This window comes from Galleria mellonella, unplaced genomic scaffold, assembly GCF_026898425.1.
Source record: "Galleria mellonella isolate WM207_F2 unplaced genomic scaffold, CSIRO_AGI_GalMel_v1 utg90, whole genome shotgun sequence".
Taxonomy (NCBI): Eukaryota; Metazoa; Arthropoda; class Insecta; order Lepidoptera; family Pyralidae; genus Galleria; species Galleria mellonella.
The window spans coordinates 142,879-170,319 of record NW_026442172.1 but is presented as its reverse complement, the minus strand read 5'-3'; the positions used below and the strand labels follow the sequence as shown (position 1 = coordinate 170,319).

Below are 27,441 nucleotides of genomic sequence, written 5' to 3'. Positions count from 1 at the left end.
TATTAAATTTTATTAAAATTTAAGATGGAATTAAACACTGTTTATATTATTAGATAAACTATAATAACTATAGTCCATTTTCTTATATTGGATATTTATAAACAATTTACCATGTTTTTATGGAATTTAATACATTACAAACAAATCAGATATAATAGTGCCAATATACAATACCTAATTCGTTTATTTTAGCTGTTTGTTTATTTCTAAGGACTATTATTTCAATCAAACTTATGACAAATAATAATAAATATACAAATATGAAAAGAAAAAAACTAATATTTGGCGTATTTATGGGAAGAGACCGGATGGGTCCCACCCACTCGAGAAATGTTAATGCTCACCCCGGGATCCGAACGATACTTCACAAAGACATTTGAGAGTAAATATAGGTACGCGTTAAGAAACCAGGCCCACTCTGTGAAATAATCTTAAATACGCCAATGGCTAAATTATAGGTAATAATCGTTGAGGTGCACCATATTCATCATCATCATATCACTCCCTAACTGTCCAGTGCTAAACATGTTTCCCCCTTGAGGGGTTTTGCCAGTAGTTGCCACGTTTGGCAGGCAAGTTAGCAACTGCAGTTAAGCTTTCAGAGATGTTTTAAGAGTGACACTACTGTCAACCCCTCTATCATTGGGGGGAATGGGTTTGTTAGCAATGATGTTTGACAGTCCCATTGCTAGCAATATGCCCTATTAGGTTGACCTCCATGTGGTTCCCCCTGGAAACCATCGTGAACAATTCTTGTTGAATTCGTCACGGTGGGCTAACTGACCTACTTCATCCTCACCTATCATCCCTCACTGGTGCCCCCCCGGTGTATATGTGTAGCGCAGGTGGGATTACCATTCCATTATCATCCATTAAAAAAAAAAAAAACCTCTACCATTAATTCCATTAGTCGCTCTACGTCACCCACAGGAAAGGAAGTGGTGGGACCACAGTGGACAGTTGTACCATATTGCTGGGTTAAAAATCACTATATAGACAGTCGCTGGTAATATCTGGTTATGAAATCGTCAAATAATAAAATATACGAAAGAAACAAAGATATGAATAGATGGTGAAATAAAAAAAAACTTACTAGATGGTACATGGAAATCTTTTTAGTGTACACGATTTGTTTAAAATTCAGTTTTAAATCAGCCCTACGTATTAAATTCTGTACATGATCTATTTATGTATCAAATTTTATCATAATACTTTTAGTAGATACTTTATGCAAGATTAACAAAATTAAAGGTGAGGGAGGAAGGGATTGTTAGTAATAGGGTGAAATAGCCCCATTACTGGCAATATACTCTATCAAGTCTACCTCCACGTGGTTTCCCTTGGAAACCATCGTGTTTAATTTTAGTTGAATTCATCAGGATGGGCTAACTGACCTGCTTTCATTCTCGTTTGTCATCTCTCATTACCATGCCATTATCACCCATTTAAAAAAAGGATCCAAAAACAAAGAACATAGATAAAGAGTAATGGCTATATTATAATAACCTACAGGCTAAAGAAGAATATATTTTAAAGAATAGACAATGTGACTTTTAGTGTCACCTAAACACCTCGTATTACTTTCGTATTATACACTACAAAATGTAAAACAAAATTTTAGTAAAGAGAACTAATAAAAACTTAAAAATGCCTGCATTTTCTCTGTATATGATTAGTTGGACTAATCCAGGGCGTGAAATCAAGACTTGTGCTTGGGAGCCAAGGTGCTGGATACCTAACCTCATCTTCATACCATGACCGAATTGAAAACCACTGTATCAGAAGAAAATACATTGTCTTCAAAAGGGTATAAATTGCAAAAGTTTCTTGGGGAAGGAGCTTATGCAAAGGTATGTTATCATATTCGTAGAAACTATAGAATTACAAATAGAAACCATGTATAATCCTGTCAATATTATAAATACGAAACTTTGTAACGATGGATAGATAGATGTTTTTTACTCTTTCACACAAAAACTATGTAACGAAAAACTATTGAATAAAATTTGGTACACAGGTGGGTTTTATATATAAGATACCTTACGTATTATTTCACGGAGGCAGAGCCACGTGATACGGCTAGTTTGTGCATTATGTCCACTCTTCATAATTAGAAATTATAGCCATCATTATCAGTATTAATAGGAACGTTGTTTTAAAAATTACTTATTTTTAAAACAACGTACCTACCCTAAGATATATTATTAAATTACTATTTAGGTACTTGTTGCTTAACTGCAGGTATATTTGACTGAGTATACAGGAAAAGACGATTCCCACAAAGCAACACTTGCCTGCAAGATTATCGAAACATCCAAAGCTCCTAAAGACTTTGTTGTAAAATTTTTACCTCGTGAAATAGACGTACTTATACGTCTAAATCACCCTCATCTAATACACATACATAGCATATTTCAAAGGAAAACAAAATATTACATTTTTATGAGATTCAGTGAGAACGGCGACCTCTTGGGATATATTTTGAAAAACGGATGTGTGTCTGAGAATCAATCGAGAGTGTGGCTTAGACAGTTGGCTCTGGGAATTCAATACCTACACGAGTTAGAAATTACACACAGGGATATCAAATGTGAAAACGTTCTTTTAACTGCGAATTATAATGTGAAAATCTCTGACTTCGGCTTCACAAGGTTCTGTATTGATGAAGATGACCAATCTATTTTGAGTGAAACCTACTGCGGTTCCATGTCATATGCTGCGCCTGAAATTCTCCGAGGCAAACCATATTTCCCTAAACCAACAGACATCTGGTCGCTTGGCGTTGTACTTTTCGTTATGTTAAACAAGTCTATGCCGTTTGACGACACACGAATGCGAAAATTGTACGAACAGCAAATGGGAAAGAAGTACCGATTTCGTTCTCGCGTTGCAAGTATTCTCTCTTTAGAATGCAAGTCTATTATCAAGCACATGTTAGAACCTGATCCTGGTTTGCGATATACAGCCACACAAATAATCAATTCAGAGTGGATTGCTATGGACAGTAGACTTACTAGTAAGTTCAAAGAAAATAATAATTTCATATTTGTAAACTTTCGTGACAGTATGTGCCATATTAATATCAATATTTCGCTAGCCTTAAACGCAGTTGAAGCAAGTGCACTCAAACGAGCTAAAGAAGAACGTCGACAATTATCTGAATTGCATAGACAGCCCCCTAAGACGCAAGGAGATATTTTAGAAGGTCCACAAAGCAATTCCGTACACAGGGTAAAGCTTTTTTTTTTTGAGTAACAACCCAAAACTGTATAGTTATCCGATTTTTTTTTTGGGATTACAAATGTATACATACCTACTCATTGATTTTGCATAAATTATGTAATATTTCTAAGTCATACGTATAATATATTAAAAAATTGATACATATATACGAGTATTAATACATTTATTTATATAACTATGTTGTTTAACAGACAAGTGAAATGATGAAATCTCTTGCTAATGTAACATCTAAACAAAAGAAAATTGAATAAATGGAGGAAAATTCAAAGGTATTTTTAATTAATATTATGTAATTAATATATTATAAACCTACCAATACAATATATACCATAACAAAGTTAATTCTTTATATAATGATTATAGTTTCACACTGAAGATAAATTAAAACTAAGCGCATCTGAACAATTAACACTTGCTACACGCGGATATAAAATGTTAAAAAAAGTCAACGAAGGTTCTTACGCTAAGGTAACGTGTTTTGTATAATTTATTGCTACAAATTTATTTTATTTAGATACTAATTTGTTGTAATTAATAAATAGGTTTATTTAGCGGAATACAGGAATCCGAATAAAAACGACAAGCTATCAATTCTCGCATGTAAAATCATCGACACAAACACAGCACCTAAGGATTTCGTTAAGAAATTTCTTCCAAGGGAAATAGAGATGTTGATAAAGTTGAACCATCCACATTTGGTGCACACGCATAGCATCTTTCAAAGAAGGTACAAATACTTTATCTTCATGAGGTATATGGAACGCGGGGATTTGTTAGAGTATATATTACAAAAAGGAGCAGTACAAGAAGACCAAGCGAGGATATGGGCACGGCAATTAGCTTTAGCTATTCAATACATGCATGAATTGGAAATAGCACATAGAGATATTAAATGCGAGAATGTACTCCTTACAGCGAATCAAAATGCCAAACTATCCGACTTTGGCTTCGCTCGATTATGTATCGATAAGAAATTGAAGGACGTTCACAGCGAAACATTTTGTGGTTCATTGTCGTACACTGCTCCTGAGATATTGCAAGGCGCACCTTACTTTCCTAAACCTACCGATGTGTGGTCTTTAGGAATCGTACTTTACGTAATGTTAAATAGAGCGATGCCGTTTGAGGATAAACATATAAAACGGTTGTACCAAGCGCAAATAAATAGAAATTGGAAGTTTCGATCGCGATATATTGACAGCATATCTGAAAATTGTAAACGACTAATAATGCAAATGTTAGAACCGCATTATCAGAACCGAATTAAGATTGAACAGATAATAAACAGCGAGTGGATTGCTATGGATTCAAGATTATTAGGTAATAAAATGGAAATGTTTAATTTTTAAAATATTTTTACAAAGTTGGTGGACGATGACCATCATCATATCAGCCTTAAACTGTTCACTGTTGAACATAAGCCTCCTTCTTGGGAGGTTTTACCAGTAGTTGCCATGGTTGGCAGATGGATTGGCAAGCGCAATTAGATTTTGGAGATATTTTAAGAGGGACACTGCTGTCCATCTCTCGCCATCCCTTAGTCGCTTCTTACAACACTCACAGGAAAGGAAGGGATGGCTTATTCTATGCCGGAACCATACGGCAATATGGACTTGTGGTAATGGGCAAAGACCATGGATTTAATAAAATAGTGGGCATCCACATTTTAATTTAAAAGTTTCGATCAAACATTACAGAATGGACACAACAAGAAACAGCGGCTTATAAAAAAGCTCAAGAGGAAAGGAACCAGTTACACAGAAAGTTAGAGAGTTCAGAACAAACCACATCCAACAAAGATTCGCCTTGTCTGCCTGATGCCTCTATAGTAAAAGCTACATGCGATGTGACAGGGTCGACGTCATCTTGGTAAGTAGAAAATAATTGTTGAAATCTTGTTACAATATTTTAAAGCATTTTTTACAAATCAACAACTCGAAAATAATTTACAAAACAGTATACGATGCTCCAAATTTACCTGTAAAGTTTAGAAATAATATTTCGATTAGACTTGAATACATTCTTTTTATTTAGATAGATTTCAAAATGGCATGATGTCAACAATATTTAATGACAAATAACGTAACGTAATTAGGTAAATGACATTACAAAATTCTTTTAATTTAGAAAATTCACCAACATAATGAAGTTCCTATAATTTCCAAAATGTAACCGACAAGTATTTTTTCCAATCATTATGGTACCAACGAAAGTAAAAATGAAATAATAATGCAAGGGAAAGTTACATAAATGGGTCACGCTACCGATAAGGCAGACCTTAATACTACACAATCTGATCTCATTGTATTACAAGAAAAAGGATTCATACTCGAGAAAGTCATTGGTGAAGGCTCTTATGCTAAGGTTAGTTACTTCATACGAGTTCTTATTAAAAAAAATCATATTAGGCCTACTAATCAAATTGTTTCCACATTCGATACATATGGACACTTTAATATACCAAAAATAAATATCACGTCGCAATGTCATTATATTGATCTTAACGGCGCAATCCGCAAATACTGACCCGCGTGACGAGGATCTCGTCGTTAAAAAGTTTTGATGAGGAGATGTGTCATAATAGTAATTTTAAGACTCTTATAATATGTTTAAGACGGGTTTTATTAAGTTTACCTATGGAAAAAGTATGTATATAATTTCAATAAAATATAATTTACGCACGCAAATCTATACCAATATTACAACGAGGAAAGATTTTTTAATATAAAATATATAAACTGAAAAACTAATCAACCGATTTTAAAAATTCTTTCACTTATAGAAAGTTCAGTCAGCCCATAACATAGGTTATATATTACTTAAAAAATGTCTGTATGAAAATTAAAACAAAGTAATCCAAAGTATTTTAGTTTACTTATTAAAGCTAATATAAAACACTAATTTATCTTTTTATCTTATATTTACCAATGCAAAAAAGGGGTGGATCGGTAGTCATTTAAAAAAAAAAACTTGTTTTCAGGTTTACAAAGCGACACATATGGTGGACGAGACCCGTCACACAATAATGGCATGTAAAGTTATAGATACAGCACAAGCTCCTCGAGACTATCTCACCAAATTTTTACCTCGCGAGCTCGATGTCCTCATCCGGATCAACCATCCACATGTGATTCATGTGTCCAACATATTTCAGCGGCGTGCGAAATACTTTATATTCTTACGTTTCGCCGAGAAGGGAGATTTGCTAGACTTTCTAACGCAGAACGGTCCCGTGCCGGAGAATCAAAGTAGGCTTTGGATGAGACAGATACTCTCAGGGATCCATTACATACACACATTGAATATAGCACATAGAGATTTGAAATGTGAAAATATATTGATTACAGCAAATTATAACGTAAAAATAACTGATTTTGGCTTCGCGCGGAATGTCCGCCAGAGGGACCGAGATGTCCTCAGTGAGACGTATTGCGGGTCGCTGTCATACGCCGCGCCGGAAGTACTCAAAGGGGTGCCGTATTTACCAAAACTAGCCGACATGTGGTCTATTGGCATCATTCTTTACACAATGCTAAATAAAGCACTCCCGTTTAACGAAACATCAGTCAAGAAATTATACGAAAAACAGGTTATATATTTTTTTATATTTATGCTATGGGTGCTAAAGTGCGTAGGATTTTAACATTCAGTAATTTCTGCTTGCCAAACATTATTATATTGTCACAAAAGATTCTTTATGTGATAAAGAAATACAGTTTAATATTGCTGTTTAAGCTACAAATATGACTATTAGTGACATGGATTTAATAAATCCCTATACACACTTCACACACTTCGTGCCTTTTATTCGCGCCTCAGTGATCCTCTATATTTAGGTAATTACATCTCTTATATCCACACCTGTTGTAGAGGAACTCTTCTTGATTTCTCCCTTCGAGAATACATACAACAGTAATTTGGCATTTTAAACTTTTTTGAAACTACAAAATATTTAATATATAAATAATTTTAAAAAGGTGAAATTTTGTATAATAATTTCTTTAGGTTATGCGCAAATGGCGTTTCCGCACTAACGTTGTGAACCAGCTATCAACGGAGTGCAAGCAGCAGGTAACACAGTTAATGGAGCCAGAAGCAAAGGCACGTCCAACCGCAGTCAGTATTTTCAGCGGACCATGGATCGGCATGGATCAGAGACTTACGAGTTTGTATTATTGTATATTATCGTGAAAATTTGAAAATTATTAACATTTAACAGAAAAAAACTTCCTTCAAACAGACAATGGGGCCAATTCTGAACTCCAGTTCTTTAAACCTACCCTCTTAACCTGATAATCTTAATTTGATAAACTACTGTTTTAAGGACTATTAAAAACTAAAATTATTGTAATTTCGATTGAAATCTATTAAAAATATAAATCATATTGCTACTCTTGGTTGGCCTTATAATAAAGATTTCGCTGCGGTATCAAATTGACATTTTAATTTTTGAGATAACTTTAAAGAAATAGCTTCTCAGAATTGAATCCAATATGATATTTTCTAACACCATCAAACGGTGATCTTCTCTTAGTCAGCTATTTGTTACTTATATATCTTACTTTATCATTCAGAACTAACATTTTTAGAAGAATCTCTATTAAAACAAGCACACGAGGAAATACAAAAGAAAGAGAAAGACTTAGACGAGGAATGTGAAGCAGAGAGGATTGCAGAGTTGCGTCGTAAAGGACGAGGAAAAGGTAGTAAAATATACTCATACCCATATAAGAATTGTTCGGAACTAATAATGTATATAACAATAATTTTGAAATGTGGTTGTTCGAGCATGTAGAAATAATGTGGAATGAAATACGAAATAGAGTGGAGAAGTGGAAGGACGCGAGTACCGGGGAAGGCTTAGACTATGATAGATATCGTATCGTTTGCAAAAGAAATATCCGGTACCTTCCATGTACGTAGGCATAAATATATAAAAATCGATAAATATACAAATAAAAAATGCCTTTCGTTATTCAGTTCGTTCCGCTTACAATGTAAAGGACCATCATCAGCATTATTATATCAGCCATTATTTATCTACTTTTAAACATACGCCTCTCCCATAGACTGTCACAAGGAACGGTCTTGAGTCACCTACATCTGCACCGAGTACCTGCAATGCATTTGAGATAAGGGACTGGGATGGCAAAGTTACAAGAGCATCATTTTGTAAACATAAAATATATTATACATAGATAGACATAACAGAGTATACTGTTTCGTCCATGATACCCCCCATGCGTTGGCATTCCTGAGGACTAAGGTGTTATTCCTCCGTACCCAGTAAATTCACGCCATATCCCACTCTTCAAACCGAAACACAACCATGCAAACACAACTGCTTTACGGTTGAAACACGAGTGGGACAGAGGTACCCAAGCAATCGACTTTTGTACAAAGTCTCCCTCTGGTAAACATTAATGTTTGATTTGTTTCAGAGGGCCTAAAGATATTGAAAAATGTAGATACAAATTACGCCAAATCTCAACAGTTATTAGACAATAAAGAATAGAAAGAAGCAATTATATTGATTCAGTGTTTATTAACTTTTACATTTTATGACTTTAAGTTATTGTAAAAATTATTTAATACATTATTGTACAAATGACTTTCTTGTTTTTATGATATACATCTTTTAATATTTGACGAGTGTATATATTATACGAATTACAACGCTATGGAAGACAAGGGTTCATTGTTGAAGGGCATTACATCAATACATTTGGCACAACGTGTTAGGAACAGGGCTGCGGATAACACTAATTTATCTTGTCATTACATTTTTTTATAAAAGGTAAAAAACTGTGACAAATAAATATTGTGCGATAATTAGAAAAGATCACATTAAGATTGTGTTCCACAAAAAAAAAAAGACTTCAATTGTGGCAAAATTAGTTACTTTGATTTAAGAACTAAACTACTGAAACAATTTTGATAAAATGTCTATGGATGAATTCTCTGTATTTCCTATCCTTTCAGATGAAAATTTTCCAAATCGATTTACGACTGACAGAATCATAAAGTAATAAAATTTTAAAGAAAAAATACAATCGAATTAAGAGCCTCCTTCTTTTTGAAGTCGGTTGAAAAGTCAATTTCACGCGGCATTGCGTTAAATTTGTAAAATATAAAATACCACGATTGCCAATGCCTTGTCTAGTATAAATAAATGAAACAAAAAAAAAAAAAAAAACGTTTGCATAAATACTGATAGTTCTAATGATTTTGCTTAATACAATAGGACAGTTCATTGTTTCTGGTATGGAACATTCTTAAACTAATAAACTTCATTAATACACGCCTCAAACACTAACAGGAAAATTCAATAACAACGTAAGTTGTTCTCCATATAAACTACATCGATATAACTCTTAAAATTTACGGGAAATTATTTGTATTAAATGGAAATGAGACCAGGATAGTATTGTCATCTCTCAGTCATGTCCTATAAAGCTACATATAAATATAAGATACATATAAAACACATAAGTACAATTTCAAAACTTTTAACAAACCATTTATACTATGGATTAATGTGGTCTGAATTATAATGCAATACTTGAAATCTAATGTTATATTTTTAAAGATATAACAAATGGATTTGGAACTTTGATATTGATACAAAACAATGGAATGTCTATTGCTTTTTTAACCACATCATATTTCCACTATTCATTCATCAATAAATAGAAAGTTATTACAATTTAACCTTCAGTATTATCATACATTTTACTTACTATTAAATATTTTTCATAAATAAAATCTAATTCTTTAAACTTTATAAATTATCAACTAGACTGATAGAACTCACGATTTGGCAGTTAGATTTTTATTATATGTTGTTAAATACTTAATATAACAATACTTAATATACCTTGGACATTTGTTTAAAGGGCTCCATTAGCCATCAAAATACGTAGTATCGCCAAACTGTATTGTAAATCTAGCACCAATACACGCAAATTAAAATCGATTATAGATTCACTTATAGATTTCCTAAATCTTCGTTTGAATTAATTAATTAATTAATCGAGACATCATAGTTAAATAATCTAATCGTACGATTGTTTTTTCTCGAACATGAAAAATGGATAGGAATTCCAAATAATCCAAGGCAAGCATTGTGTCGCTAGGACACTATAGACACTAGCCGTGTGCACTAGTGCGCTGGCAGGCTAGTGAACTAGTTCACTATTGAACTAGAATCTAGTGAACTAGTGCACTAGTGTGCAGGTGAGCTAATGAGCTCGCGCGTCGTCACGCGGGGGAGAGACAGCCGACGCGACGCCCGCTGTTGCTGATTTTACTCTCATCGTCTGAAAATACCAATGTCCGTTAAAGTTTTTGTCGAATAGTGAAGTTTACTTTTTGAAGTAACCCCAAATATTCTATACAGGTTATATCACATTATATATAATATAGATACTCCCTTACAGTTACAATTATGAAATCTAAATTTAAAACACTATACACTAATTTGTTAATATTATTATTTCTCGACTTAATAGTTTTAAAAACTTGCTTCAATCAATTTAATTTATTGTACATTATGCGATGTTTGCACGTTCTACACTGATTTTGATGACGCTTTTAGAATTCATAGTTTTTGCCATCAGTGCCATACTAACTTTATTTCAAATAAAGATTGATTTATTTTTGTGAGGACAAATAATAAATTTATTATTTTTTGCCACTGCCAGATGATATATGGTACCATAGCCAATAAAATAAACATTGTAATACCAGAGACGACTCGCCTACTACATCGACATTGAGTAATAAGAAATTTATATAACATAAAAAGGCGTTTCATTGGTATTTTCTGTAAAGCACATATCACCCTGATTCACCGTATTTTTAAAATGTCACACAAAACCCAGTTTTCTTTATTATGCAGTAGATAATCTAGTATATAGCATCTGTGCCATACACACGTATTCTATCTACGTACTGACACCAATTGCTTTAATTACACACACAAAAAATTTACACATTTTGGGTAATCATAAGAAATAAAATATAATAAAAATTAAACTATACTAGTAACTTTAAAAAGGTTATAGATATATACAATTCCACCAAAACCAGAAAGCTTTAATTTAAATAGCATGTTAAAAAACCAAAATACCCTCGTTAGATGTGTTAAGAAAAGAGACACACCAGACTATAACTACCAGTGTGCACAAGCTATAATTAAATAATATTTAAGCAATGTGAAAAAAAAAAATTTTTTTTTATTACCGAATTGTAGTAACCTCCAAGGAAAAACGCAACTCTCGGAATCAGTAACTACTCGTAATAACGTTATTAGTTTATTTTACTGTAAAATATTTTTCGCTGAGGTATGATACGTGAAATATGTATCTTTTTGGCCAAATACAATGGCCAATAATATATATACTTTACGCAGAACAGTTCAATTGCAGAGTCCATCTAACATTAATATGTAAATCTTCTGCAATGACATTTGTATGTGCGAACATCTAAAAGAACTTAATACTTTTTAGTTAATTTCACCGTAATTGATTTGCCCATATTGGAATAATATAGGTAAGAAAATATATTAAATTCAGATGGACACTCCATAAATATACATTCAGAGTTTTAGTAAAATCACTGCAATCATCTCAAGCAAGGACAGATAAAAAGGGACACAATTATAATATTGAAACATGTAAGAAAATGAATAAATTCTTTTTATTTTACTATTAGATTAGAATTTACGCTGTTTGGCCTCATAACAGGTCTTGTACCTTGCCACCTTTAGAAAACTGTGTATAGATAAAAATATACCATTCAGGATGTGATTCCGCAATTATACATTGCATCAATGCCATCAATTTGTTTAAATTATAATGTCTAAAGTAAGCCATGATTTCAGAGATGGAATAAATATAAATGAGGTAGGGCTCCTTGTAAGCTACAGGAAATTATTCTGATATAATTAATATTGCATGTACACTGTTTAAAGATTTTTACTTTACCACGATTGTTTAAAAAGCGCCGTTGGATTCAATAAAAAAAAAAGTTTGATGTAAATATGATTCAGTATCACGGACTGAATTATTGAAGACGTGCAGTGATTTTCCTTAGGGGTATATTACACTCAAATATATAGATCATATATCTAAAAATTAACAGTATAAATCTTATAGATCATAAAGAATTACAATTGAAAAATACTAAGCCTAACACTTTTATCTTCAGTAGACGGTTTTAAAGTATCTTTTGTAACTTACGAATCATTCAGTGAAGTCATTTTTCGTTTGTTATCTATACATACGACTATGAGATATAAAAAATATTTGATAGTGTAATATGCCCCATTGCGTCCTGTATTACTTTGGTGCTACAGTATATTAGTAGTGTTAGTGTTAGTAGGCAACTTACTGGCGAGGTGGGCATGTCACCTGAGCCGTCGTCGTGCAGCGGACACACCAGCTCCCCCATGTCCATCTCGTCCTTGCTTTTTTTGCGTTTCAGCGAGAACTGACTCTTCTTTGGTACCTGAGAATATTTTTATAATAGAGTAACATCAACAAATTGTTAAAATACTATCCTAAATCTGTCTAATCCCGATATTCCCTTGACTTAGAAACCCTCAAAAAATACTAAACTTTTTTTTTTTAATTCTCATTAATACATAGAGTAAATTATTCAAATCATTTATTCAATTACAGTGTTTATCAGAAATAAAAAGCAAATTTTAAAAATGTATATTTAAGATAGAAAATTGAGTACTATGTACGACTGTGTCGATCGAAGTAAACACCTATTAAGCAACAATCAAAACAACACACATAGTTTCAATTCTTAATAATTTCGGCAGCTTAAAATATTGTGTCAAGGAAATTTATCTACTAAATATTTACATATAGCTCTGCTGTTGTGTATACAGTATAATACATGTAGAGAGTATATTAATATATTCATAATATAATAAACCAACTAAAGTAATTTCTAGGTTAGAGCAGTTATATGTGGGTTACTACGATATATACATTGTAGAAAGCAAGAAACCGTGAAGCAGTTGTGTTTGCATTATATGTGAATTTACTGGTACAGAGGAATAACACCTGAGTCCTCAGGATATATACAAACAGTATTGTCCATGGTACTGCTCAATAGATATAATACCCATTATATTTATAATACCTTATATTTGGTGGTTGCGGTGAGAGGTTGATAGCCGAGTGTTTGTTCAGCATTTCTTTTCTGTTGTATTACATCTCTACCCAGTAACTCGTTGAACCTGAAAATGAGATATGAAACAAAATATTTATATTAAAATAAATATGCTCAGGATATAATCACTAATAGTTAGAGACATTTATCGACTGTTGCTGTAACATTATACCTACTGATATTTCACTAAGCATATTAGAATCTGAAATATATTTTTTAATCAATAAAGGTTTAACAAAGTCTCATAATATTTACAAAATATGATTATTTATTCATTTGTTATGTCTGAAATATTTTCGTGTAAGTAATCAGGATTTTAATACAGTTAAACGGTTAGTTTCTTCGCACTTTTAATAATAATAAATACTTAAAGTGAGCTTTATTACCGCTGAGTGAGATGTCGCCGCAAGAGTGTTTTGCTGGCAGGGATATTCAGCAACGCTGCTAATAGTTCGGCTGTAAAACGTGGCTCCAATAACATTAGACCACCATGAACACCTGAAATAATCAGAAATAAATTATTTATTAAAAGACCCTTCTAACAACAAATTAAAACTGAGATATTTTATCGAGCAAACTGTAAATTATTTAATAATTAGTATTGTAGATAATAAGTAATATTATTAATGTTACAAATTTTAGCACCTAAACCACGCTGTTAGCCGGTTCTTCATTATTACTATCGTCACTCTAACAACCGATGAGAGGAAAGAATGGTGTCCATGTTGTGGTAGTGTTAAACTGCCACACTACAAAATTTCTAGAGTTTCAAGTTTCTGTAGTCAAAATTTTTATATAATTTATTTCAACATCCGCATTATCGGGATAAAAAATAGCCAACGTAGTACGTGTATACCAAAATTACATAGTTATTGGTTAAGCCGTTAAGGCGCTATGAGGTAACAAACAAATTCACTTTCATATTTATAATATTAGTAAAGATAACTATGGCACATTTTTATAGTTTAGAAATCCATATTTTTTTTATATACTAGTAGTATATAAAAAAAATGGTGACAAGCAAGCATACGCCCCATCTGATGGTAAACGGGTTTTTTAATAGATGATAGATGTGCCTGCCTGCGCTAACGGTATACGTTGGCGGAGTACCAGTGAGCAATGATAGGTGTGGATGAAAAGGCCGGTCAGTTAGCCCATCGTGATGAGTAACTGTAATAATATTCAGCACGTTGGTTTCCAGGGAGAACTACGTGGAGATCAACCTACCAGGGTATATTGGTAACAATAGGACGGGTGGACCGTATTACTAACAACCCCTTCCCCCTTTAACAGCCTATGGACGCCTGTAACAGGCGCCCATACCCTTATATGGACGCCTGTAACAGGCGCCCATACCCTTACCCTTAAAAACCAGAGGGAGACTTTGTACAATAGTCGTTTGCTTGGGTACCTCTATCCCATTCGTGTTTCAACCGTGAAGCGGTTGTGTTTGCATGGCTGTGTTTCGGTTTGAAGGGTGGTATGGCGTGAATTTACTGGGTACAGAGGAATAACACCTGAGTCCTCAGGAATGGCAACGCATGGGGGTATCATGGGCGAAACAGTATACTCTGTTATGTCCATGGTACTGCTCATGTCTATAGGCGACGGTTACCACTTTCCATCAGGTGGGCCGTCAGCTTGTTTGCCATTCTAAGTTGTATAAAAAAAAAAACGCCCTTTATAGAAAAAAACCCCATACTGTAGCATATAGAGAAAGCTTCGAAACTTACCAGCTCCTCGAAGGTTGGGCGCGTACTCCGCGAGGTCAATCTCTTTGAGCCACTGCATGACGCGGTGCGACGACCAGCGCGCCAGCTCCGTCCCCGCCACCCCCGTCCCGCCCCCGTCCGAGCTCTCCCCGCCACCCTCTACACCGGCACCGCCGCCAACGCCTATCCCGCCTCCACCGCCACCGATCCCTGTCTCGCCTTCCGCTGCCCGACGGATCATGGTGTCTGGGTTAAACTTATTGTCTCGTAGTACTTGGATTCCTGTAATTCGTATTTATTATATAAATAAATTTTATATAATTAGAAAAAAAAAAACAAATTTCAACACACTATTTTTTTTTACAACCAGGGTAACTGACATATAATTAATTAATTAATTATAATTTACTCCTTAGAAATTGCCTGCATGCGAGGTAGGAATGGCAGAATATGTTTATAGGAATCAGTTTATCACTTTCCATCAAGTAGACCATCGCGTCAATTTGTTTACCACACAAAATTTCATACAAAATCTACAATTTGCTTAAAGGTAAGTGACTAACATATTATAGGTGCTTATAAAGACAGACGTATGACACACGCGGTGTAACCATTTTTAACATAAAAATCTTGAGTAGCAGTATCATTTAATAGTTTCACTATAATTCCAGCTGTTTGACACGAACTCAAATGACTATAGTTACGCACTGCTTTATACATTTTCAAAATAAACGTTACTCGTTGATTATGTAATCCATATGTAAAAGAAAAATCGGCTGAATAAAATTTGACTTTATCCATTACAAATATACAATCAAATCTATATATATTGTGTAAATGGCCAGCTCAGAATGATATTGTGAATATCTTATTCACGTTTTGAATTACATAATAGAATATTACATAATAGAATGAATTTATTAGCAGCGTCTCCCCCCTCGTCCCCCGCTCACCGCGGCGCACGGCGAGCGCGTGCAGCGCATGCGTAACACGCAGGTGCGCGTGCAGGTCGGCGTGCGCGAGGCGGTGCAGCAGGCGGCCGTCCAGCGCCGCGTCGGCCGCCGCCGCGCGCGCGCCGCACACGCCCACGTCCTCCAGCCAGCGCAGCGCCCACGCCGTGTCCAGCCGCCCGGCCGCCGCCAGCAGCGGGTCGCTGTCGCCGCCCTGCGCACGCGCACCGCACACACACACGCACATCCGTTACAGACTGACTAACAAACGCACCATCGCCACGCCAGCCCGATAGGACCGGGGTCACAGGTTATGACTACTTTATAATAATACACCTACAATTACTAAGATAACAGTCAAATGTTGGTCTGTTTGTTTCTAATCAAACATAAAAATATATATGAAGTAGTTGCTTTCAGTATTACATTTAAGTTTCCTTCAGAGTGACCTTGTAACATTTAGAAAATTTATTTCAATTAAACAAAAAAATATTTAACAAACCAGTTAATAACTAGTGAAGATATATATAAAAATGTAGTCGAATTGTAAACTTTCTAGTTGTAGATTAATGATTTTTTCTATGAAACAGACAATATTTCTAACTGGTACGACAAAATAAAATAAAAAAATTATACCTACTTACCATTAAATCTATAAGGGCGAGAACAATTTTTTTCTTATGCATAGGATGTTTTATGGCCAGTTCCTTCTCAATGGTGTGATGCGAGGCGGCAGCGAGTAAACCGCGCGCAGACGGTGAAGCGCTCAGCCAAGCGCGAGCGGCCGCCACGTACACTTCTAATCCTATACTCTCCAACCATCCGCACGTAGTTTCGCAGTCCCATTCGCGGACGTCTATGGTTTGCCTAAAGAAGACGTTCCAATTTCAAATTTTAGTACACTACTTTTTTTAACTTTTCTTAGAATACTGTTTTAACAGTTATTATCTTATTATAAACCATAGATTATCTGTGCTTTAAAGATAGACCACCAAAATATCTAGTTTTACTACATACGGACTATCCCATACACTCTGTTATATCCATGGTACTGTTCATATCTATAGGCGATGGTTACCACTCTTCATCAGGTGGGCCGTCAGCTTATTTGCCATTCGAAGTTGCATAAAAAACCGCCTAAGTGTGGCAAATGATATGCAAAATAAACGATCAATACCAGTGATTCTTGACAGTACTTTTATGCGTTGTCTATGTATGTAGTGCGAGTGTACAAATATCCTCTATCGTAGATATGGTAACACAGAAAAAATAGAGTTACGCCAAACCTACCATGGTGCAGGGCGGACAGGGAGGAGCGAAGCGGCCGTGCGGGGAGTCCCTCCCCCTCCCGCGCCGGCGCCGCGCATCGAGCGGCGCGCGAGGTCATCGCCCTCGAGACGAGCAGAACCGAGGCGCGCGCGCATCTCACGTAGCGACGGCGAAGGGCTGCCACGATCTACCTCCTCCTTCTCCGCTGCAACAAGCACGCGACACAAACATTTTTAATACGTGATCAAACTGTATCCACAGTGTAAAGAACTCTTTCTTACAGTAGTTTTAGATGGAGCAAATAAGACCATTTTAACCAGTAACGTATTCTATGTGGAACTACTTTGCGGTCCCGGCATAGAATGAGCCACCCGTTTCTTTGCCGTGATTGTAGTAAGAGGCAACTAAGGGAACTTAATGGTCGAGGGATGGGCAGCAGCGTCCATCTTAAAACATCACAAAAGCCTAACTGCAGTTATCGAACACCATAACGTCTAGATAGTGTAAATGGCGGACTTAACACCACATGGCTTAAGTAACAATATCCGTCATGATAGTATTACAAGATTGTTAATTTCACTTTATTTTATAGCGTTGAACAAAATCTCAAAAATTAATTCAAGGCTTATTAGAAAAACAGAATAAAATGAATTTACATAACGTGTGTTATATCACTTACATCACGTCACACATCAAATATTAAAATTAAATTAAATTAGCAATATACTTTTTGTTTCTAGTTGTAATTTCATTTCTATATAATATCTAAATTATATTCTAAACTGTAGAGATATTATAAAATAACAAATTAACGTTTAATGTTAGTAATTTAAATTAATTTTAACGCACAGGAATGAATTTCTAAACGGAAAAAAACATATTCAATAACTCTTCAGAACATTACATAATTATCGATCCTTACAGACCGTGGCCTCAACCAACATCAATCAAAATGACACTGATATTCTCCATATTGACTTTGTATTGCAAATGATTAATTAATTTTGTGTTTGGTGTAAAAAAAAAAAAACAAAGAAAAATTAGTCTTTTAGACTAAAATAAAATATTTTCGTGTACATTGACTTTGCCTAGGCTCCATAGGCATACTTGCAGAAACATCTCCTCTATAGTAACTTTGTAAAACTATGGCTAGACAAAATCATAATATTTTTTATCTGAAATCAAATTTGAAAACAACAACCATGCATCTTAAAAAGTTATATAACATTATATTTATACTACTGAGCTAAACAAAATTGTATTTCGAACAACACATTTGGCAAAGCATTAATTACATAAAATTGCAGATTTTAATTATAACATTTAGTAGGTAGTACATGCGGGCTAGCGGACGTTCTATGTTAGATACATGTAAGCCTCAATATACCGACATATTAACGTAACTTACTACCATCACGCAATGATTAAAAATAACACACCGTTATACTATATTCATCCGGAACTCACACAGTTACGAAAGAATGAAATACCTAACCTATAAATTGTTATATTTTAAGAAAACTATAAAATGAGGAAGCAGTGATTTATATGTCGGTATGTTAAGACTGAGCATACGAGTAAAGTTCCATCGTGTTTGCGGTAGACGGACTATAGATTACGGGGTTGTAGGGCGACAGAGCGACAGCGACATCGACAAGGCGACAGAGCGCATGCTGCTGGGGCGCAACAAGCCTGTATAGAGAGACCTAGGTTCGGCACAGAGCGTCCGTGTCCGCGCGCCACCACCATGTTGTTCTGTTTACCGAACGCGACGCGCGCCTCTGACGTCACCACGGATGAACGCGGCAGCGATGAGTACATGTGTGTGTTGCGCTCGATTTGGCGCCCGTAGTTCGCTGGTGGTGTCTGCAATTAATCAAAAAATATTACTTGTTTACGATATGTTATTTATTATAGATTTTACAATACGTGTTTTGAAGTAGTTGTACTCGCATTACTGTATTTCGATTTGAAAGATGGAAATCATCATATCATATCGCTCGTTAACTGCTTTGCTGAACATAAGCTTCTCCCATAACAGGTTTTGCCAGTAGTTGCTACGCTTGGCCGGTGGGTTGACAATCGCAGTTAGGCTTTTGGTTATGCTTTAAAAGGAAGGCTACTGTCCATTCCTCGACCATTAAAATCATTTAATCGCCTATTACAACACCCACGGGAAAAGAAAGACATTTTATGCTGGAACCACACGGCACACGGAAAAATGAGGTATGACAATTAATACAAAATATTTACAGGGTACGGAGACATAACAAGTCCTCGGAAATGGCAACACGTAAGAGATACCACAGGCATTACAGTGACGTCCATAGCACTGTTCATGTTTATAGCATTTTTCGTTAAGTAAGCGGTCAGCCTTCTTTCCTTTTTATGTTATATAAAAAACCTACATTGTGATTAGATTTTTGCGGGAAAAAGTCCCAAAACTGCCTGTTATCATAATAATCATTTTTGGGACTTTTCCCACCGTCGTTATTTGATATACTTCTACATAGTAAATACTCTGTGTATATTAATTTTTGCGAATTACAATTATTTTTCAATATAAGTATGAATAGTATATAGTGTCATACCCTGGGTGGCGCTGGTCTAACAAGCGGCATGGGTGTACCATCAGGCGGAGGTGATCGTTCGAGGAATCCTCGCTCAGCAACGCGGAGACGGACCTCACTCAATTTGGACAAGAGCTCCAGTTTTTGAGTTTCTAGAGAGGAACGTTGTAACATTTCCTAAGAAAAAGAGAGTACAATACATAATATACGAATTATATCATCGACAGTTTGAATAGAGAAATAGGGTAAGTGTTTGTAAACTAGCTAGTGAACTAGCTGCGAGACGGGCTGTAGGGTAAACATTTCAAAACAAATGGTAGCTGTGAACAAAATTACTATTGCAATGAACACCCGAGCCTTTTAACTTGTCTAAACAGCGCATACGTGACGTGCAAACAACGTTAAATGGTCGACCTATTTCCAATTAAACTTTTATCATTCAAATATTTTATAGTAGCCAGCTTCTGTTATATCTGGCGCTAATAAAAACCGCATCTGTGTTCGCAAGATGTATGGCCGGTACGCAACACATAAATGGACTACAGAATTAGAGCGGCATTTGTTTTGTTCGCCCATTTCTGCGGAGAACACTTGGAATGTAGCACGTAATACCGCAATCAAAATGAACAAAATGCTACTTTTGTAGATACTTATTTATTTGCATAACTTTATATTTTGCACAGAAAAAAGATATCTAGACTTTTTTAGGTTTTATCCAAATCAATGAAGACTATACATCATACAGCGATGTCTTACTAGACATTGTACAATGTATATATTTATTTTAATGATAAATCTAATTCTCAACTTACAAACCTAATTATGAATAACCGTTAGAGATACGAGTATTTTCGAAAATTTACTTAGCTAGCTATGTACATAGATGGGTGATCCGGTTGTTTATGATTTCTTAAAAAGATAGATTTCAATTAAGTAAAAAAAAAAATTTTACAGATATTAAAAAATAAACTCTCAGTGAGTGAAACTAAAGTAACATAATTGTAAGTGGGTATTTCAGTCACAGGATACATACCAAGTACATATGCACCTCATATACTATACAGGGATATCCCTGAATGTAATTTATTAGCTACTTAGAGCATAATGACTCATAACACAAAGTTGTTTCAGTGTCATAATTACACGTACATATTGTATACAACGTAGCCTAGGGCTTTACATCAGGTAGGTACTCATTAACAATGTAGGTGAGTGTAAAAACAAACATTAAAAACAAGAACATTTTAAGTATTCAAATACTTTACTAATATGTATGTAAATAAACAAAATGTATTTATAACATTAGATAATAATTTAATATACATTTTTTTATAAAAAAAAAGGGACTGAATTAAATTTTAATAACATTAATAAACAGTTTACATTTAAAAAATCGCATATTGCACACAGACAAATATGTGAAACAATACAGGCGAATTTAGAAGCTCTTCTTGTGGAAGTCGCTTTAAAACTATTCGAGACGATGAGACACCCAGTACTATTACAACAACTAGCCCCACCAATATATAAGGGCAAATGTCCATGTTTTAAAAGATTAATGTTTAATATACTGCAACCGTGGAGCAGTTGTCTGTGCATGGCTGTATTTCGGTTTGAAAGGTGTGATAGGCAGTGAATTTACAGGATACAGGAATAACACCTAAGTCCTCAGAAATAGCAACGTATGGGGGGAGGGGGGTATCATGGGCGAAACAGTATATTCTGTTATGTCCATGGTACTGCTCATGTCTATAGGCGACGGTTACCACTTTCCATCAGATGGACCATCAGCTGGTTTACCATTATAAGTTGAATAAAAAAACATTTTTCATCAATGAACTATTGAAATGTAACTCGTTTAATTACTCTTTATAATTAACCAAAACTATTTGCTGTTCAAAATACATCTACAGCTTTGTACATCTACATATGTAGCCTTGTTACATATTAATATCCATATACAACAAAATGGCAGACATACCAATTGGCATAGTTTATTGCTAATTGCATACCTGGGGCAAAACTAATTTAATAACCAACTCACACGGCGTTGGATATTCACATACTTGTATTATAATAAATACGGTGGTATCGAATAACTATCCTATACAGTCAATATTGTACAAAAGAAACAGTTTAGGTATAACAATATTTACTGGTAGACTAATAAATCAGTCAGTGAACACTTCAGCTTTATTAGTTCAGTTTCTTCTTAATTATATTCATAATTGATAGATGTACTGTTCATATCTATAAGCGACAGTTACCACTTTCCATCAAGTTGACCATCAGCTTGTTTGATATTCTAAGTTGCATAAAAGTGTACAGCAAAAGCTACTGAAGATTAAGAATTATACATCTACAATACAAATTTATAGAAAATGAAAGATAACAGTTTCCATATGGGTGCAATCGCGGAAAACAGCTATTATAACATAAATATCACACATTGACTAATAACAAAATCTCTGAGAACATAGATCCGTGAAATTTTGCACAGAGGTTCATTATATAATATTTGACGAATTAAGAAAAGGAGTTTGAAAACGTTCCCATGTCAAGTAAACCATAAAGCTTTTTTCTCGGAAATTAAAATTTTAATAACAAACCTTTAATTAGCAAAGGAATGTTATAGACGTATGTTTATTGATTATAAACACCGTTGTCTCTCTAGAAGCAAATAATCAAAATCCATGTTACAGGATCTAATATATGTATGCTATTTTTAAAGCGACATAAAAAATAGGGTTTTCGATTCGATGGTATTTCGTTTTCGTAGGTATGTTGCACAAGATCTTCAGCAATTCTTAACCGATGACAAATTTATATATATATATATATATATATATATATATATATATATATATATATATATATATATATATATATATATATATATATATAAGAAATAAACATTTAGATAACACCTTTACAGACAGTAGGACAACAATATCTAGTACACTACTATCAAAATGCGAAACGTCGAGCTGACTACACACTGGAAATCGCACGGCCCACGCCTATCATGATTATTCAATAGTGCCATTCCAGCGGGATCTAGGCCGTGTTGAATGTTAAAGAGTGTACCTACCATCGCTGTTATAATGGACGACTGTCGCTGAATATAAAGGCGACGTTTTATTAAATCATTGAAGGTGTGTATATGTATATTATTTACGTATAAACGGTAGCAAAACTTCAGTCCGCGACGGTTGATACAAACGTGCTCAAACTATATACAATTAGGAACTCGGAGTAGCGGGAAAGCTGAACAAGTTAGATGTACAACATGCACATGGCGTGTACAAGTTACGAACGAACGTTTCCAGGAGCGTACTTAATCTACCTAGACAAACTATACGCAGAAATACAAGTATATTATGTTCCTGTGTAATTTGTTAAGTGACTTCAAAAAAAGGAGTTACTCGATTATAATTTTTAATGTTATTGTCAATTATGAATTGATTTTCATAAAATTTTTGCAATCATTATATTTTGCATCATGATGAAAGCGCTGCCTTTTTTGCGAAGTAAATAAATTATAAATATGGATTACACTTAATGTTTAAAATTAACTTTTTTACATACGATGACATTTGTAGTTTTTTATAAAAAAGAAAATTGATAAAACAATAAAAAAGAACAAAAAAATAAAAATATAATATACTGGACGGCAATTTTATTTACAATTAATATAATATAAATAATAATATAATTAAATACTAAAACCAGCACATATTACAAACATAATAAGTGTTTTCTTTTTTATAAAAAAAACTACAAATGTCATCGTATGTAAAAAGGTTAATTTTGAACACTTAACTAGGTCACAAAAAAAAATATAAAGACAAATATACGAATATTTAGTATCTGTCAGAAATGAACTTATCGACTCTTGTAAATAGGGACAGTTCTTAGTCTATTATTTATTTATTTACCTTCTGTAGCCTCTGTTCAGCATCGTCCAACCTTTGGCGGGTTTCATGCAACGATCTTTCGAGATCTCCCATCTTGTCACTCTGAGCTGCGATCTGTTCCGATAACACCTGAACCTGCAGCTGTAGGTTCTCTTTATCGGCTTCAAGCCGCCGCACCCGGTCTTCTGCATCGTTCTGCACAAATGAGATTATTTTAAATAATTCGTTGCGATACTTATCATCATACTTCGTGACATAGTAAGACCACAAATAAAGCATCTTTCACAAAGAGCTCTTACTTTCAAAACCACAAGAATAGAGTATATACTCGTATTCCGTGACAATGTCCCTAATATACCTAGTTACATAAAATTATGACACAGAAACAAGATTATGTGTATCTTAAAAATAAAATACCTACACGGCACTCTGTAAAAAAGCATTAATGGCTTATAGCAAAAACAAACATTGGTACCGCTATTAGGTATTTGAAAATCTTTTATTTACAACATGCAAGGTTACAAAACTCAAGCACAATATATTTGTATTTATTTATAATTATATTACTTGATTATTTTGACTATAACCAAATAATTTTTTTGAAAAAGGTATTTTTTAATGTGACGTCTCGTCTCAGAAACCTACAGGTGTCATTATTGTGTGTATATTACGGTTAAATTACAGATTTTTTTATCTTCCCCCGTACCTTATAAGGTCGTGCAGGTACTGGAGGCAATGAAGGGTGTGAGGGCCAAGCTCGCTCGTGCATACAGCATGGTGGTGGTGCTGGAGGCCCATGACACCAGCACATTGGAGGCCACCATCCGCTTTCGGGCCATCGGAAATGTTCATATGAATTCCATCGCCTCTGCAGCTCGGGTGGAGTTTCTTCGTTCCGGGGTCGTCGTGGTCGTGGCGAAGCACGGACGCTACCAGATGGATGCTGCGGTGGCTTTCCTGACAGCGATGACCTGGATTTACGATCGCGATCATTACGGTCAGCGTGCGTACGCCTTCGCCTGTCTAAACTAGCTGCAGAATACTCCTCAGTCCTCGAGTCCATTAGATTTGATGTGTCATCTACGAGTTCTCCGGTTGGCAGCCATTTAAAGCCATCGTCTCTACGGGTCGAGTTATCCAGCCGACTATTTGGTGTTAATGTTCGGTAGTCAGCATCACCTCCTCGGATTTCATACTCTTTCTCATCGGATTCATCCTCGCTTGATGAGCTCGAGTCGGAGTCGGATGAATTCGCCCGTACCGGAACGGCACCGTCGGTCCAAACAGTACATTTCACTGTTGCTTCATCAGGGCTATCCGAATCGCCGCCTGTCACGAGATAAGTTGTCAAACGTCACTCTTTTGTCACACAAAAAGAGCCTCATGAACAACGAGAACTCACCCATGGGCGAGTACATATAGGAGCGCACGGCGGGGTGCACGTAGCCCGCCGCCGCGTGCTCCTCCTCCTCGTCAAAGGGTTCTGTCAGGTATTCACGGTCGGACATGAGGCTCAGCACAAGCGACACTGCGCGACAAATGCTCTGTACGAGTCACCGACGTATCTATTTAGAGTTTGGCTACGTTCCAGTAATAAGGTACGTCAGTGACTCGTCTACTGAACATGAATTACGTACTCTCGTGTGGGGGCGGCTCCTCACTGGACTGAACGGAAGCTGAATCGCGTTCCGAGGCCTCCGACGCGGTGGACAAGGGGCGTTCGCTTCCGCCGGATGCGCGCCGTGAAAAATCGTGGTATAAGTTTTCTTTAGTCACAGATCGCACAACATTTCTGCTCTCTACGGAGATCGGGCGCGAATTAACCGGTCGAGGCTTTTCTTCGATCGCAGTCCGATTGTGTAACGCCGCTATGGTGGCAGCTACGAGTGAGCCCCCGCGGCCGAACTCGCGCATGTTTTGGTTTAAAATGAACGGCGCCTATACACGTACACGGCCGACGCCCGCGCCCGGAAATAGATCGGGGTGCATGCGCTTGCGTCTAATGCATTCCGGACACCCTTCCCACTTTGATCCATGTTTATTAGGTAGCAAAGGGATTAAACTTTCGTCACATAAACAAACGTTTGGTTGTTTCTGTAGATATAGTTATTGACAAGCGTATGTTAATTACACGCTAACAACATAATACATTACTTCTTATTAAGTTACACACTGTACACACAACGAGTAATGCCTAAGCACAGTTCGGTATCGTGCTGTACAATATGCACACAAGTTAGCGCGCACTCACCGGTACTGACAGTGGCGGCATCCAGTTGACGCCTTCGTACAAGGAGCGACGCTCCCACCCATCGCAATCGTAATAATATTCGGAATCATCGCCATCATATGCATTTCCAACAGACAGTTCAGTGTCACACAAACCCCATGTATATAAAGAGTCAAGGTGTGATGATTCGTCGTGAGCATGTTCATAGATACAATCTGGATTGTACGGTGGTTGTGGCGGATAATATGGTGGGGCACTGGGTTCAACACCATCAAGCTCATGACGACCATTGCGTGTTTTTAAGCAATTCATAGTAGGTCTCCTTTATCTGAAGTAATAATCAAAATATATATTCATATTGAATTTGAACTGCCTGTTCGTAGCAAAAAGTATGATGTTGACAACGGCATCGTGTGAACACACTGCGAATGTTTATTAGGTGTTGTGTATATTGTGATTGTGAATGACATTTTACTGAAACTCGTTAAAGAAACTCCCCTCGTATCGGAAATAGAACGACAGCTGTTCAGTAGAGAATATCCTACAAAAGCGCGATTTTAATGTACAACAGCGAGATCGCACACATGTTACAAATCCTAAAAATAGTTTTCTATAATATACATGTGATTTGGTTGTTTACGAGATATGCGCTTGTACAATAAACATTATCATAAACCTTAAATATAGATTAAAGAGAAAACTAATAAGGAATAATAATATTTACTTAATTTTCTCCTACGGAAGCTATGAAAGTATATGTATGTAATTTCTAAATTAGAAATTAATATCTATATAGAGAAGTAATAATGGATTCAAGATAATGAATTATATTAAGGTAAGTTTGGTATATTAACATATATTGATCCACACACTCACAGTAGTACCTACATAAGTGTGATGAGATGATAATCGAATCCGCACGCGCTCCGTGATACAATGAGGCTAATTACATTTCGCGATGACTGTGCAATACATAATTAAAATGCTTGCTTCGTCGAAGAAATCTGGCAAACGATAGGTGCCGTATAATTGATGCTAGTTCTCGATAATAATTAATGCTAATAACACATTCACATATTACTCCTGAAAAAATATCAAAACTTGCTTAATTGTAGAGACAATCTAAGAATTTACATTTAACGAAATGTTATATGCAACTTTTACATTATGCTATGTGATATTGCCATTTGTAAAATTTTATTATATCACAAGAAAAAAAAAAAAACATCGGTAAGGCAATTATGGTTACGGATATTAACAAATAAAATGTAAATAATTTTATGTAGATATTTTCTACAGTAACTTTATTCACCTTATTTAATATAAGATATAAGAGTTGTCTTGTAGGATCTTGGTGAGGAT

The 27,441-nt window shown here is 35.3% G+C and overlaps 3 protein-coding genes across 10 annotated transcripts; 2 read left to right on the top strand and 1 right to left on the bottom strand.

Moving 5' to 3' along the window:
- Nucleotides 1-76: 76 nt before the first annotated feature.
- LOC113523565 (testis-specific serine/threonine-protein kinase 1-like) lies at nt 77-3,853 on the top strand. The gene is made up of 2 exons (XM_052902302.1): nt 77-1,850; nt 2,242-3,853. Exons 1-2 carry the CDS (start codon nt 1,755-1,757, stop codon nt 3,253-3,255), a joined length of 1,110 nt encoding a protein of 369 aa, XP_052758262.1. The 5' UTR covers nt 77-1,754; the 3' UTR covers nt 3,256-3,853.
- On the top strand, nt 3,174-8,782 carry LOC113523380 (testis-specific serine/threonine-protein kinase 3-like). Of its 5 annotated transcripts, none has more exons than XM_052902303.1 (6): nt 3,174-3,231; nt 3,435-3,512; nt 3,607-3,711; nt 3,786-4,563; nt 4,941-5,112; nt 5,457-5,571. In XM_052902303.1, exons 2-6 carry the CDS (start codon nt 3,495-3,497, stop codon nt 5,491-5,493), a joined length of 1,110 nt encoding a protein of 369 aa, XP_052758263.1. In that variant the 5' UTR covers nt 3,174-3,231; nt 3,435-3,494; the 3' UTR covers nt 5,494-5,571. The 5 variants fall into 5 exon arrangements, with proteins under 5 accessions (XP_052758263.1, XP_052758264.1, XP_031763524.2 ...); XM_052902304.1 differs by having other exon boundaries at nt 5,371-5,479; XM_031907664.2 differs by lacking the exons at nt 3,174-3,231; nt 3,435-3,512; nt 3,607-3,711; nt 3,786-4,563 and adding exons at nt 6,224-6,832; nt 7,249-7,408; nt 7,818-8,092 and having other exon boundaries at nt 4,644-5,112; nt 5,457-5,607.
- A 344-nt stretch (nt 8,783-9,126) lies between these two features.
- LOC113523567 (liprin-beta-1) lies at nt 9,127-25,983 on the bottom strand. 4 transcript variants are annotated; one of them, XM_052902298.1, is made up of 13 exons: nt 25,487-25,983; nt 24,556-25,178; nt 23,871-24,044; nt 19,954-20,109; nt 19,069-19,228; nt 17,384-17,567; nt 16,738-16,960; nt 16,097-16,307; nt 15,165-15,425; nt 13,818-13,929; nt 13,402-13,498; nt 12,637-12,753; nt 9,127-10,562 (listed from the first exon to the last, which is right to left on the bottom strand). In XM_052902298.1, the coding sequence occupies exons 1-13, from the start codon at nt 25,761-25,763 to the stop codon at nt 10,485-10,487; spliced, it is 2,673 nt and encodes an 890-aa protein (XP_052758258.1). In that variant the 5' UTR covers nt 25,764-25,983; the 3' UTR covers nt 9,127-10,484. The 4 variants fall into 4 exon arrangements, with proteins under 4 accessions (XP_052758258.1, XP_052758259.1, XP_052758260.1 ...); XM_052902299.1 differs by having other exon boundaries at nt 12,657-12,753; XM_052902300.1 differs by having other exon boundaries at nt 19,126-19,228; nt 25,487-25,974.
- Between the last annotated feature and the right edge of the window lie 1,458 nt (nt 25,984-27,441).